Source organism: Electrona antarctica (genome assembly GCF_951216825.1).
Source record: "Electrona antarctica genome assembly, chromosome: 2".
Taxonomy (NCBI): domain Eukaryota; kingdom Metazoa; phylum Chordata; class Actinopteri; order Myctophiformes; family Myctophidae; genus Electrona; species Electrona antarctica.
In genome coordinates, this window is record NC_136807.1 from 41,621,024 (window position 1) to 41,633,373 (window position 12,350).

Consider the following 12,350-nt stretch of genomic DNA (forward strand, 5'->3'; position numbering starts at 1 on the left):
TAGGACGGAACAGTTGCTGAGTGAGTGTGCAAGGTAGGGGCCTACACAGGGAGGCTTCTGTGCTGAGAGACACATGGCTCTGCAGCGATATAAAACTAAGGACGTCAACTGGAATTCAGGCCGGTAATCAGAGACAGGCAGGGTAATGTGGGATTTACCCACTTACACTCCATAACTTTCTGAAGACTTTCACAATGTCTGTGGTCGGAGGTCTGGGGCCGACTGAACGAGTGGGTGGGTTGTGGATCTCAATAGAAGTTACAAACCCATTCCCAAAAATGTTTCATCACTTGTCTTTACAGGAACTGTGTTCGTAGGAGTGCTGAAATCATGCTGCGATGAGTGCCTTTATCAGCGCTTTACTACGATGATTTATGACAGGAATAGCAGTCAATTTCCTGAAGAACTATGTTCTAACACTGAAATCCCCACCCATTGCACCCAAGCAACAGACATGACTTAATTGCTGTTGAAAAAACATGCTAATGATGCCCATCTAGGAACTTGTCAGCAATGGTAGTTAAAGCTGACCATTCCACCCATCCTTGCTGCTCAAAAATGTAACATATAACATTTACGGAAGTGGGTGTTTATGGCAGGGAGATTATGATGTGGATTGACTGTCTCCCAGACATCCCCACCACCCTTTCCCATGAGCCCTTGGAGTTGTGATCTCCTGGAATGCTGCCACCACTGTGCTCATTACCACTGTGGTCGGGCCTTGGAATTGCCAATGGAGACCAGCCTAGCCTAGGAAACAGTGAGGGATGCCTGAAACCAGACCGAGGCCCATGTGAAGCCTGTAATTAAGATTCTCGAGTGAATGCTGATACTATGGAAGAAACCAAACGACTTTACAGTATGCCTTATTTCAGAGTCTGATGAACAGCCAAAATCCATTCAGCAAAATTGATCCATGCTGCACACAATGTGGGCTGCTGGAGGAAAAGTGAATCAATGTGGGGGATTACTGAAACAAAAAAAAAGGTTAAGCATTGTGCGAGGAGCTATGATCTGAACTCCAGCAACATGTAGCATGTCATTGGAGTCTGACCATAGCTCATACAAGTATGAACTATGAAGCCTCATACACAGCAGCAAACTCTGGACATGGGTCATAACTCCCAAAGCCACAGTGATAAGGTGCGTACTGCGTATACACTGACATCCTAACTAAAGCCAAGGAAAAAAAATGGCTCAGATTCTGGCAGCCTTTTTACTGTGTCAACTTCCATTCAGATCACCACTATTATCGTAGTGCAGCAGGCTTAGATTTCCAAGAGAGACAATACAAAGGTAATAAGCCCCATAGAACTCGTGCGTTCGCAGTCAGCCAGGCCATATGCTGGCCAGACATAGCAGCTATGTCACAACTCATGGACAACGTAAATATATAGGGCAAGAAGAGATGCTCCATTGTTCTCCAAAAGCTTTAGGGTTGGAGTTCATGACACTGACTCCCTTTGAGTTATAATGTCATTGAATGGTCACCGATGGTCATCTCTCCATGCAGGATGTGGTTTTGTCATTCTCCATTCTCACAATGAAAAATGTCACAAGATCATCCTGAAGCAAAGTAACACCGAAGTGTTAACATTTGCACCATGAGTAGGCCTAACTGTCAACAGATTGTCTCGCAACACATTTGTGTTTATTCTGTTGGCAGGGACAGCCATTAACCAGTGGGTTGCCTTTCATTCACAAATAATGGAGCCTCTTTACCATATGCGCAAACCTTTATTTTCTTTAATTTAATGCTAAATATTGCTCATCTACAAGTGTGACTGGAGACAAAAGCTGATTGGACTGGCCAGACATACTCATCCACCATAGCCAGGCTATATCCTGTATGAATGAGCAACTGTTTAGGCTAACAAGCCTAACAATAATCAGCAGGATGTGAATCAATAAATGACTAAAATCTCTCAAATACAGGGATCAGAACAAAGAATGAGCTATACAACAACAACAACGATGATAATAATAATAATAATAATACCATTAATAATAATAATAATAATAATAATAATCCCAGTACACAGTAGTAGTAGTAGTAGTAGTAGAAGAAGTAATAATATGCAACCACAGTTAAAACCATTAGCGTTTTCTCCTTTTGATTTGATGGCTGGCACAAAACATAATGTCATTAATAGATTTCAGCCAGTTTATATAATGTAATGTTTATAGACACTCAAGTAAAGTCTACAGATTTGGCTACCAAGATTGATTTCTAAATGTCATGCTGCCGTTTATCAGTCTGAACTCACCTTTAAAATTGTGTCCCGTTCTCTCCTTTTTTCACACGCTCAGCATCACTTTTAAAGGTATCAAGAGTTGTGACTGACTGTCGATGTGATGAGAGTGAGCGCCGCGGCTTGCCGGCTTGGCAACAGAGTGGGCGTTTCGCTTGGGACATCTGTCCCAGACCACACCATTCTCTTCAGGTGGGGGATAAAGTCGTTTATTTGTTTTGCGTATAGTAGTTTAATCTATTATCTTGTTCACAGTTCATTGCTATTTTTGACGCAAAAGCCTCACGAGTTTCGAAAACCTATTTCTGGTAACATTAAGACGATCCGTGGAATATGGTATATTTCCCTGAATCCCCCCACCCCTACTAGTTCAGCATGGTGTGGTCCAGTAGTACGCTGCTTGCTTTCCAGACACGCTCTGCTCCATTGACACAGACACAGCACGCGACTCACCGGGGGTGCTGAAAGCAACATAAAGGAATTGCCTGGGGGGGAGAAAACTTTTGGAACTGGAGAGACAGCTGGCTGGTGAAGCCCACCAACTATAATTAGGTGCTACCGCTACGGAAGTGCACGACACGTGTAAATACAATACCACCACAACATCTCCCAGTTTGTGACACCCCCCCCCCCCCTGTTTATTATATATATATATTTAATTAAATGAATTAATTTAAGTCAACCATCCCAATACATTTCTAACTTCCACCAAGGAAAGGAAAAGCCTCCCTCCAGATGGCCTGCTTTCTTCTCTCGCCCCATGATGGAATGAAAAGGTCAGCTAATTAAACAAAGTCCCATATCCATGTGAAAGAAGCCTCGTGCCCTTTGGGGGTTTGGGTATGTGTGACTTGTGTGTAGAGGTGGAGCTGCTTGCAAATCGATTCGCACATTTGAGGGTTCCTTCCGAGCGCCACAAACACCTCTGAACAGCTTTATTTTCACAACAACACATGCTAAAAGCAAGTGTCAGTCAGACTGTCAGACAGACCTACAAACAAACATTGAAAACGCACACAATTCAGGAAAGAGTATTAATATCGTCTCCCAACAAATGTGTATTGCATTGTTTTATTTATAATTATTTTGACATTTCCCACAAGAGAACGCTTATTTTCCTTACAAATGTTCCCCTCCAATATTTCAACAACAAAACAAAACCAAAAGACAGACAAGCACAAAAATAAGAAAAGAGATCAGTAATACATTAAGAGTTGGCTTGCAGTGATCATGGATATGGCCCTTCCAAGAAACAAACAATTAAAGATCCATGCTGCAAACCAAGAAGAAGAAATAAGAACACATACCTGTATGATTTCTTCTTCTTGGTTTGCAGCATGGATAGAAAATGCCCACCAAATTTGATACTGACTAAAGCTAGTCATAAAAAATGATACGCTACATAATAATGTACACTTTCACCTCCTTTATAGTGGAAATGTTTGGGAAAGAAAGAAAGATAGAAAACAAAAAGAAAAACATGAAAATGTGGCTAAGGGTTTTCTGTCCTACATTTCAGATATGATTTATTACTTTACATTTGACATTTAAACAGTCCTTTGAAAGTCCAGTCAGAGATAACTTGGTTGTTTGCTTTGCAATTTGTCTCTGTGTGACACAAAATACACATTAACAAAGGATGGCTGTAGGCTGCAAGGGTTGAAGGGAGCTTTCACTGCTCAGATGTGTGTGTGCGTCGCAGGTTGTCCCTCACACGAACAAACTCTGGGATCTTCTTCTGATCCTCTCGTCGCCTGATTTCCTCCTGTTCATACTGACAATGCAACAATTTAGTCAGCATATTATCACTCATTGGTATTATCATCAACATATAGGGAAAAAAATATTATTGAAATCTGTCTGTCTGCCTGCCTGCCTGCCTGTCTGTCTGTCACTAGTATCCAGTCAGCTACTTGTGCACCCCTATATCCTTAAAATGTTTTGTTATAATGACTTTACAATGTGTGTCTCTACTGTCTCAACTGTTTAAATGTTAAATGCATTTATTTTGTCCCCACTATAGTGTGCAGTATCCTAACCTCTTGCAACTTCTGCTGCCTTTTGAAGAGCTCTGTCTCCAGGTCTGACGGCCGCCGTTGGGCCAGCTCTGCCTCCCTGTGCAGATCCAGCCTCCGTTGCTCCAGTACTCGCTTCAGTTCGGGTTTCTCCTCCAGGAGAAGGCCTCTGTAGAGCCAACACGCACGCACACACGCACGCACGCACGCACGCGCACACACACACACACACACACACACACACACACACACACACACACACACACACACACACACACACACACACACACACACACACACACACACACACACACACACACACACACACACACAGAAAAGTTCAGTCACCCACTCTGCATTGTATTCCAGGTCAACTGTATTGTCATCATGTGATGGAACAAGAGAGCCATTCAAATCAAGAGGGTTCCAGTACCGTTTGTGGTTGAGTAGGAGCTCTCTGTGCAGCTCATGGTGACTGGGGGTCTCCATGGTGGAGCCATTCAATTTCCTGTGCTGAATGGCTTTCTCAGCAGCTCCGTCCGCGGAGGACTGGCAGGGCAGAGGTGCATGACCAACACAGTTCTCTGGAGGACATAAAATAACTATCACTGCAGTCAACATTCACTTTGGAATCCTATAGTACTGTCTATTTCTGCGCTGAATAAATCTTGACTGAGACCCAAAAGAGGCAACTAGCTATTTATATATATTTAATGTGTGGTCCATCACTGTGGAATGTATAGAATGCATGTGCTAAATAATAAAAACATAATTTAAAATATTGCTCAAATTAACCTTTGGAAGTACCAAGTTTTTTAGTTTTTTTTATTACATTCCATAGGGCTGGACCATACATGGACAAATGACATCGTCAACTCGCGACTTTAGTTATAGAGGGAAATTCTAATTTATTTATTTAGTCATATAAGGCTTATTAGCCAGGAATCCTTTTAAATTAAGATGTTGGTGTGCACCACTTTATCAGCCTCAGCACTGTTGTCATTCATCTAATTAAAAAACGTAAGTGTAAATTAAACTAGCTTTAATAATCCAATCCATAATAATATCATAAGTACAACTGGCAGAAAAAGACTCGCTCTCATAAACTATTAATAAAGACTCCTTTAGACAGAGACTAAGAAATTTGTATTTATTTTATTTTAACATGCTTATAAAGTGCTGTGCGCAAAGTGAGGGGTGCAAAAATGTAGCAAGCGTCCAAAATGTAGAAAATGTAGCAAACGTTTCAGTCCAAGGACCTTCGTCAGTGCTATATGAGACAGTTGCTGTTGTTCTTAGTAGTCTCGTGTTGCCAGACTGTTGCCTCTCGCAATTTTCAAATGCTTATAGCATTTGGAGATTGTGGAATAGTTGTCTGCTGAGGATCAAAGGTCATCAAGGCCACTACACAAGGACATCACCATGGCAATGGTGGGGCATTGACATAACAGTGTGAAGTACAACACTGCATATAAATAATAAATGTGTTATTTTATTAACCAAGGTCTTATACTACTATACCGTATAAGAAGGTACATTTGCAGAATCATTTGTAAGAAGCACTTATTTTCCAGTTTATACAGTTTATATATAATTTAGGTCTTTAATTATTAATCACACATCATGATACCTTTTCGTTGGTGTACAAATCCTTGCCCCCGAAAAAATCCATTCTGTTTAAAAGTGGAAAGAAGAAACAACTGTAAACTTTACTAAAAGTTTTAGTCCTCTACTACTGCTAACATAATACATGGTTGACCTGGAGACCGAAACAAAGCTTAAATACAAAGAATCGCCACAGGCAAATATTTACGATAGTGATAAGACAATATTCATCATAAATCTAGTGTGTCATTTAGAATATTTACAATTATGGTCATAATAAGTTAGTTTTCTTTGCATTTTCGGTGAAGGTTGGCCTATTATAATAGATAGTCTTGATAGATACGTCTACCGCCACACCCAAGTGAAACCAGATAACCAAACTCTCCTCCATGAATAGGATCCTATGAAGCAGTGAACAGATGGAAGATGCTGTTGTGACTGCTCTCTGACCAAAGTCAATACCAAACTGCCTGTGAGCTTCAGGGTATGAACTATGAATGGAAACTGATTGTGATTGTTACAGCTCACCAGCATGTTGAAGAGTTTATTGTCATACAGTACTGACGTGAAACACTAAACCGAGAAAATGTTACTCATTTGTGGATGAAGAAGTTGGGTAAAAGTGCATACTGTATCTCCCATCAAAACTAAAGAGAAACAACTAAAGATAGTTTGTATATTATACAAACTCTCGACAATGAGCCTTAATTGCGCCGTCCTCTCTGACCTGTCACAGGTCCAGTTTACTTTCTCTTACAGCTGAGCACTGACCAGTCCTCATAATGCAGTACAAGTTGGTAATATTCCAGCTCCATATATGACATGATATATCATGCTGAACTTGATTGTCAATTACAACTAGTGAGCTTTCTGTGTAGGATTGGGTAGTATATCGATATAATATCAATATCGTTATATTAAACTAGAAATGGTCCTAGTTTTAATCAATTTATATACCATCAAAAATGTATTAGAAATAATAGCTGAATTCACACACACACACACACACACACACACACACACACACACACACACACACACACACACACACACACACACACACACACACACACACACACACTCACACACACACACACACACACACACACACACACACACACACACACACATATATATAATGATTTAATATAGCCTATATAATCGTCAAAATACAATAGTAATCTTCTAAATACCGACACCGGTAAAATTTTGATTTTGTTCATATTATGCCAGCCCATGCTGGTCAGGTTGAATAATGTCAAAGCACCCCACATTCCTGTAGTTACATCAGATGTCATCTTGAAGATGATCTAAGAGTATCATGGGGAAATTAAAATGGCCAAATACTGCAACATTTAATAGTTGGATCCTATGAAGTGATGATATATCTCACACTGTCCAGTTTTAAGGTGTTTTCAGGTGTAAGGTTTGAAAAAACTAAACTGTATAACTGGATTGTCCTTTCATTCTCCCACCTCCACCAGCCAAATAAGGTCTCAGAATGTACTGACTACTAAACTGTCAGCTGCTGGGAATTAGATTTAGTCATCTTGATCGTCCTAATCTACCAGATTATAATGGTTCACACTGCACTATAAAAAGGTGGTACCCATTTTACATGTCTTATGTCCAGAAATAAATCTAGTCTATAGCCTACATAGAATTACAAAGTAGGCTATACCAGGAATATAACTAACATTAAATCCTCCTTAAAGTTTGTGTAATTCACTGCTCTATTACCTACATGCAGAAATCACTTCCAACTCTGACAGATGAGATACCATCAGATCAGACTGTGACCGCTCAGTCACCCAGGAATAAATGTATTAGAATTTAGAACAGCCTGCGAGAACTCACTTTCTTCGCGTCTGACCCCTCCATGACGGGGTGGCCGCCAAACCCCAGGCAACAGTTTCAATCCAGCTACAATGATCTCCTTCTTTTAGTTATTTGTCCATAGCACCTCCTCACATAATACAGTTGTCTGGTTGTTTCATGCATGCAAATCCAACAGTGCTGTTGATGTGGGAGCCTAGACTTAATGAGACACCTAGCAGTACGTAGTAAACATACTGTACACTGACATCTCATTACGCCATTCAAGATTAACTCAGAGCCTCCCCAAGGCAGAGGAGGATACAAGATTAGCTAATTGCCATCGACATCAGCTAGTGTGGCTATATCTCTCTCAACCAGAGTTGTTGTCTACTCTTTGACTTTAAAGCCCTTTAACAGTGTCTAGTAATCCAACAACAAAACAGAATCAGCTTTATTGTCACATCACAGGTTTACTGTAGTAAAAAAAAGTTCAGGCGGGCTTTGGATAATTTATTAATATCATTATATATTATAGGCCTACCGGTATTACATTTTGTTTTACTATTATTGTTTCATTTTGTTATATGCTATTTATTATTATTATAATATGTGTACTTTGCAACAGTCTGCAGATTCACTCTATGTTCACATTATGGTAAAAATAAGCAATAGTTTCCTGAGGGGTGACAGTCAATTCAGTGGAGGATAAGATGTGATTTGCGATACTATTTACATGGACAAAACAAAGATTACCACTCCCTTTATTCTTATTGTACTGTCTCGTCTCAGTCGTCTGTCCACTCCCTTTATTCGTATTGTAGCCTACTGTCTCGTCTGTCTGGGACAGTGTGTCCAGCAAAGGGTTCTGTCTGGTCATCCCAGAGAGCGTCATTTCACCTTATGGCCACATGAGGGCAACAAACGTATATCCAATTTCCCATGATTCCCTGCGTTAAAAAAAACAAACCGGATGTGTTCAAGTGTTTAAAAGGACCCGGATGTTTTCATGCTCTTACTTGGAATGAATGTGGCGTGTGTGTTGGATGCTAGGTAGGCTGTATGAATTAATTTAAGTGAGTGTTTGTTCGTGTATGGTTGTATGTTTCGTCTGTCTGCTTAGTGCTTGTTTGTTTAAAAAAATCTACACAGTGATCTTATTTGATCTGATCGGAGTTGGGCCTTGCTCTGATCCAGAGATGATAGAAACCGACATGCTAGCCTCCGTGGCGATGATGCATCTCCATTAACATCAGGGCCTCCACAATGGACATTGTGGGAAGAGAAGTGATGAGTTGATCAGATATACTAGCTCTAAGTGAACTCGGGCTAGTCTTGAACTTCACGATGGGCAATGAGTATAGAGGCGATTCTGATCTCACCATAATTTCGAAATTGTGCTTTCATTAATGGCTCCCGGACCACTTGAACCATATTTTTTTCTTCAGAAGCTCAAAGCCATTGTGTGCTGTCTTTTACGTTGTATGCTCCGGTCCGGACCACATTGTTCTAGTTTACAGATGGACTAGCCCAAGATTTAGACTCGTAGAGTTTTTTTTCGATTCTGACTCATCTCTCAGAATCGAAAAACTCTACGAGAGTCTAAATCTTGGGGTACAGATGGACATGCCTGAAACGCTGTTGGGTATTAGCTTGGACTTGGAGTTTCTCCAGTTTAAGGCATGTGATTAGGTTGGCGCAGAGTGGTGGTGTTGAGTAACCTGGCGACAACTCTGTAAAAAAAATCCAAATGGGTGAAGCAAATCACCGATTCGCACGGCAATCTACATCACGAAACTCCTTCGGGCGGTCGGTGGGTCACCACAAAAAAAAATCCCAAATCCACTTTTCTGCTTTAGTGAGGTTTCAACTTTCATGATGGCGGTTAGGTTAGCATTGTTAACCAGCATTAGTTGCCACCTGCTGGAGTGAGATGAAACTGCAAACTATACAATATTATCCACCCAAAGTGAGACAGTCCTTGGTGTATTATTGATTTAAGTATTTATTAACAGTTAATTTCAAGCACAACTAGATACAAAAACTGAGTGGATGACACCATAAAGCATTACACTTGTTTAGAAGAGGGTCCACCGTTTTAAATTCCTAACATTTAGAGACTTACAAATATACACTTCTATATAGCCAAAAACAGGAAATCATCATAAAGGAGGTAAAGAGGGGGAAAAACAGTGAGGGGGGGAAAAAGGGGGTTGGGGATTCAGATTTTCCAGGGGCCTGCAGTTTCGAATTGCAGCCGTCCGTAGGTGCCCTTTGAGAGCAGTTTTGAATAAAGGTCTTAGCTCACAATGTTCAAGATTGTCCTGGCTGCGTCTAATACCAGTATTTCTGATTTAGACTGCAATAAAGGCAAAAGTATTTGATATTTTGTTTGTCCCCATTTGCCTTTTCTACCAGTTCATGTTGTGCTGATGCCCTTTTATTTCTCCCGTCCGTTCTGAACCAGGACAAAACGACACGCACACACATCCCTCACACCCCTCTCCTGTCCCTTTTTTGCACTCTAATAATGCTTGAACTGTTCCTACCTGATCTGCTGTATGATACTGTGAAGTTCTTTACAGAGTTGGGTGGCAGCTACTGTATAATAATACACCTCATCTGACCTGGATGGGAGACTCCCATCCAGGTTTGCCTGAAGGAAACCAAGCCAAAATAAGTTACTTTTACGTACCTGTACACAAGGCCCACATTGGACCTTTCACATTTTCTGCCCTTATTCTTTTAGGTCACTGATTAAAATGTAGACAGTGGTTCTTTCAATTCAAAGGAGCTATATTACATGTGTATATTTGTGTCTTTAAACGTTTTGATGAATTGAAAATGGAGGACCCTGATATAAATGGCAGTATTGGACTGTCAAATATTGATCGCTATCATTTCATGATTGTATGTGCCTGGAAGGCCTGTCTTGATCTAATCAGCCTTTGATCAAGCTGTATGTAAAAGACCATGTCACACCTATTGTTTGTTAGGAGGTGACCCTGCTGGGCCTGGCTTAGCTATGGCTAGGGAGTTCCTGTCTCAGCGGGGCAGCGACAGACAAAGCGTCTGTGTTGTATTGTACTCTTTGTGATGTTTATCTGTGGACCTGCTTCTGGAGTATAACCTAGTGAGAAGCTCAGGAGGTCTGGTGGGGAGGAGACCACGAGAGAGAGATGTGCTAATAGATGCAGGCCAAGCCTGCTAGACTGAGAGATGCCGTTTGCTTGTTGTTGCTGTGTTCTTCTGAATAAACTTCTAAGATATACATGTCATTCACCTTCCGGATGGACATATAATATTTCCAATCTGTTAATACAATTTTCAATCAATCAAACCTTCACCAACATGTTCCTTAAAATACTTCCTTAATGTCAACAAAGTCCATGATCACAACACCAGAGGGAGTTCCACAAACCACGTTCAACCCAGATTCGGCTCAAACAAGGGGTTAAAGGGGCATGGTGGCACAGTCGGTAGTGCTGTCACCTCACAGCTAGAAGGTCCTGGGTTCGATTCCCGCTGGGGACGCTGTGGGCATGTTCTCTTCTCCGTGTCATCAGTGCCCATACCCGAGGAAGGGTTGGCGAAAGGTCCTTTCTGTGTGGAGTTTGCATGTTCTCCCTGTGTCCCCTAGGGTAGGTAGGCTACCCTCTCAAAAAAAACTACACCCCCTGGCCAGCCAGGGCGCCTGATGGAGGGGAAAGGAACCGGATTAAGAGCGTCTGCTAAATGCCTAAATTGTAAATTTTAACTGGTCGGAATAACGTGTTCCTTAACTTCCTTCTACGCGCTATGTCCGGCCGGGGAAACTCTCCCCTGTTAGGTGAAAAGAAGCAGCTTGGACTCATGCATAGAAGGAAGCATGATAATTGACACTGGGTGAAAAAATTAGTTGCAAATCGTGGGCTAAAAAAAACAATAATAATAAAAAACAAACAAACAAGGGGTTAAACTCATTTCACTCCTATGCCACTAAAATGTGGAAAGCCCTACCAACAGCCTATCTGTATGTCTTGAAATGTTCTGATGAATTGAAAATGGAGGACCTGATGTAAACAAGTCTTTTTCTGGTTTCATTCTCTTTAGCAGATTGTTCAACTGTACCCATTCTACAAACTGTTATACATTTTCAATCAATAAAGATTTTTGATACAAAAAGGGTTTCGTAGTCTCTTTTTCGGGACAAATAGCAAGTTTTTCAAATGTAAAAAGATGGTAGGTCTATCTCTGAGGTCAATGGTCATAGGTCTTTCTCTGTTGTACAGGTCTCTGCATGCAATCTTCTGTGTTCTTTGGAGTTTTAGATGTAATGTCGCCACCTAGTGTGGAAAAGCGGGGTGACCAACTGGACTGGAGTATGAATCCCATTGCCAGACTGACTGGCCAATCAGTTGTCAGATAAATTGTGCAGGTTTTTTTTTAGCTACATAGTTGGAGACTCTCCAACTAATACAATAATTATAATATACTCTCCAATGGAGAGTATATTATAATTATTTTATTATTTGTTGTGTTTCTGCCTGACCATGTTTAAGTAGTCATTAATCTCTATATTAATATCAAGGACAATATTATCAAAGACAAAGACAGCAAGACACTGAAAATGTCCCTCCAGGCTGTGGGATCCAGGAAGTTACGCAACATTGTGTGTACACAT

At 40.9% G+C, this 12,350-nt stretch overlaps 1 protein-coding gene across 2 annotated transcripts; it reads right to left on the minus strand.

Moving 5' to 3' along the window:
* Positions 1 to 3,689: 3,689 nt before the first annotated feature.
* On the minus strand, positions 3,690 to 7,895 carry LOC306940006 (protein FAM107B). Of its 2 annotated transcripts, none has more exons than XM_079524885.1 (5): positions 7,730 to 7,895; positions 5,898 to 5,940; positions 4,701 to 4,816; positions 4,292 to 4,436; positions 3,690 to 4,026 (listed from the first exon to the last, which is right to left on the minus strand). In XM_079524885.1, the coding sequence occupies exons 2-5, from the start codon at positions 5,937 to 5,939 to the stop codon at positions 3,925 to 3,927; spliced, it is 405 nt and encodes a 134-aa protein (XP_079381011.1). In that variant the 5' UTR covers position 5,940; positions 7,730 to 7,895; the 3' UTR covers positions 3,690 to 3,924. The 2 variants fall into 2 exon arrangements, with proteins under 2 accessions (XP_079381011.1, XP_079381010.1); XM_079524884.1 differs by having other exon boundaries at positions 4,701 to 4,851.
* Between the last annotated feature and the right edge of the window lie 4,455 nt (positions 7,896 to 12,350).

Excerpts from the sequence above, each read along its gene's own strand:
- LOC306940006 (XM_079524884.1), bottom strand. The coding sequence starts at position 7,753 with ATGGAGGGGTCAGACGCGAAGAAA. Across the intron at positions 4,852-5,897 it reads ATTTGTACACCAACGAAAAG|AGAACTGTGTTGGTCATGCA; the intron begins GTATCATGATGT and ends TATGTCCTCCAG. Across the intron at positions 4,437-4,700 it reads CTCCTACTCAACCACAAACG|AGGCCTTCTCCTGGAGGAGA; the intron begins GTACTGGAACCC and ends TTGGCTCTACAG.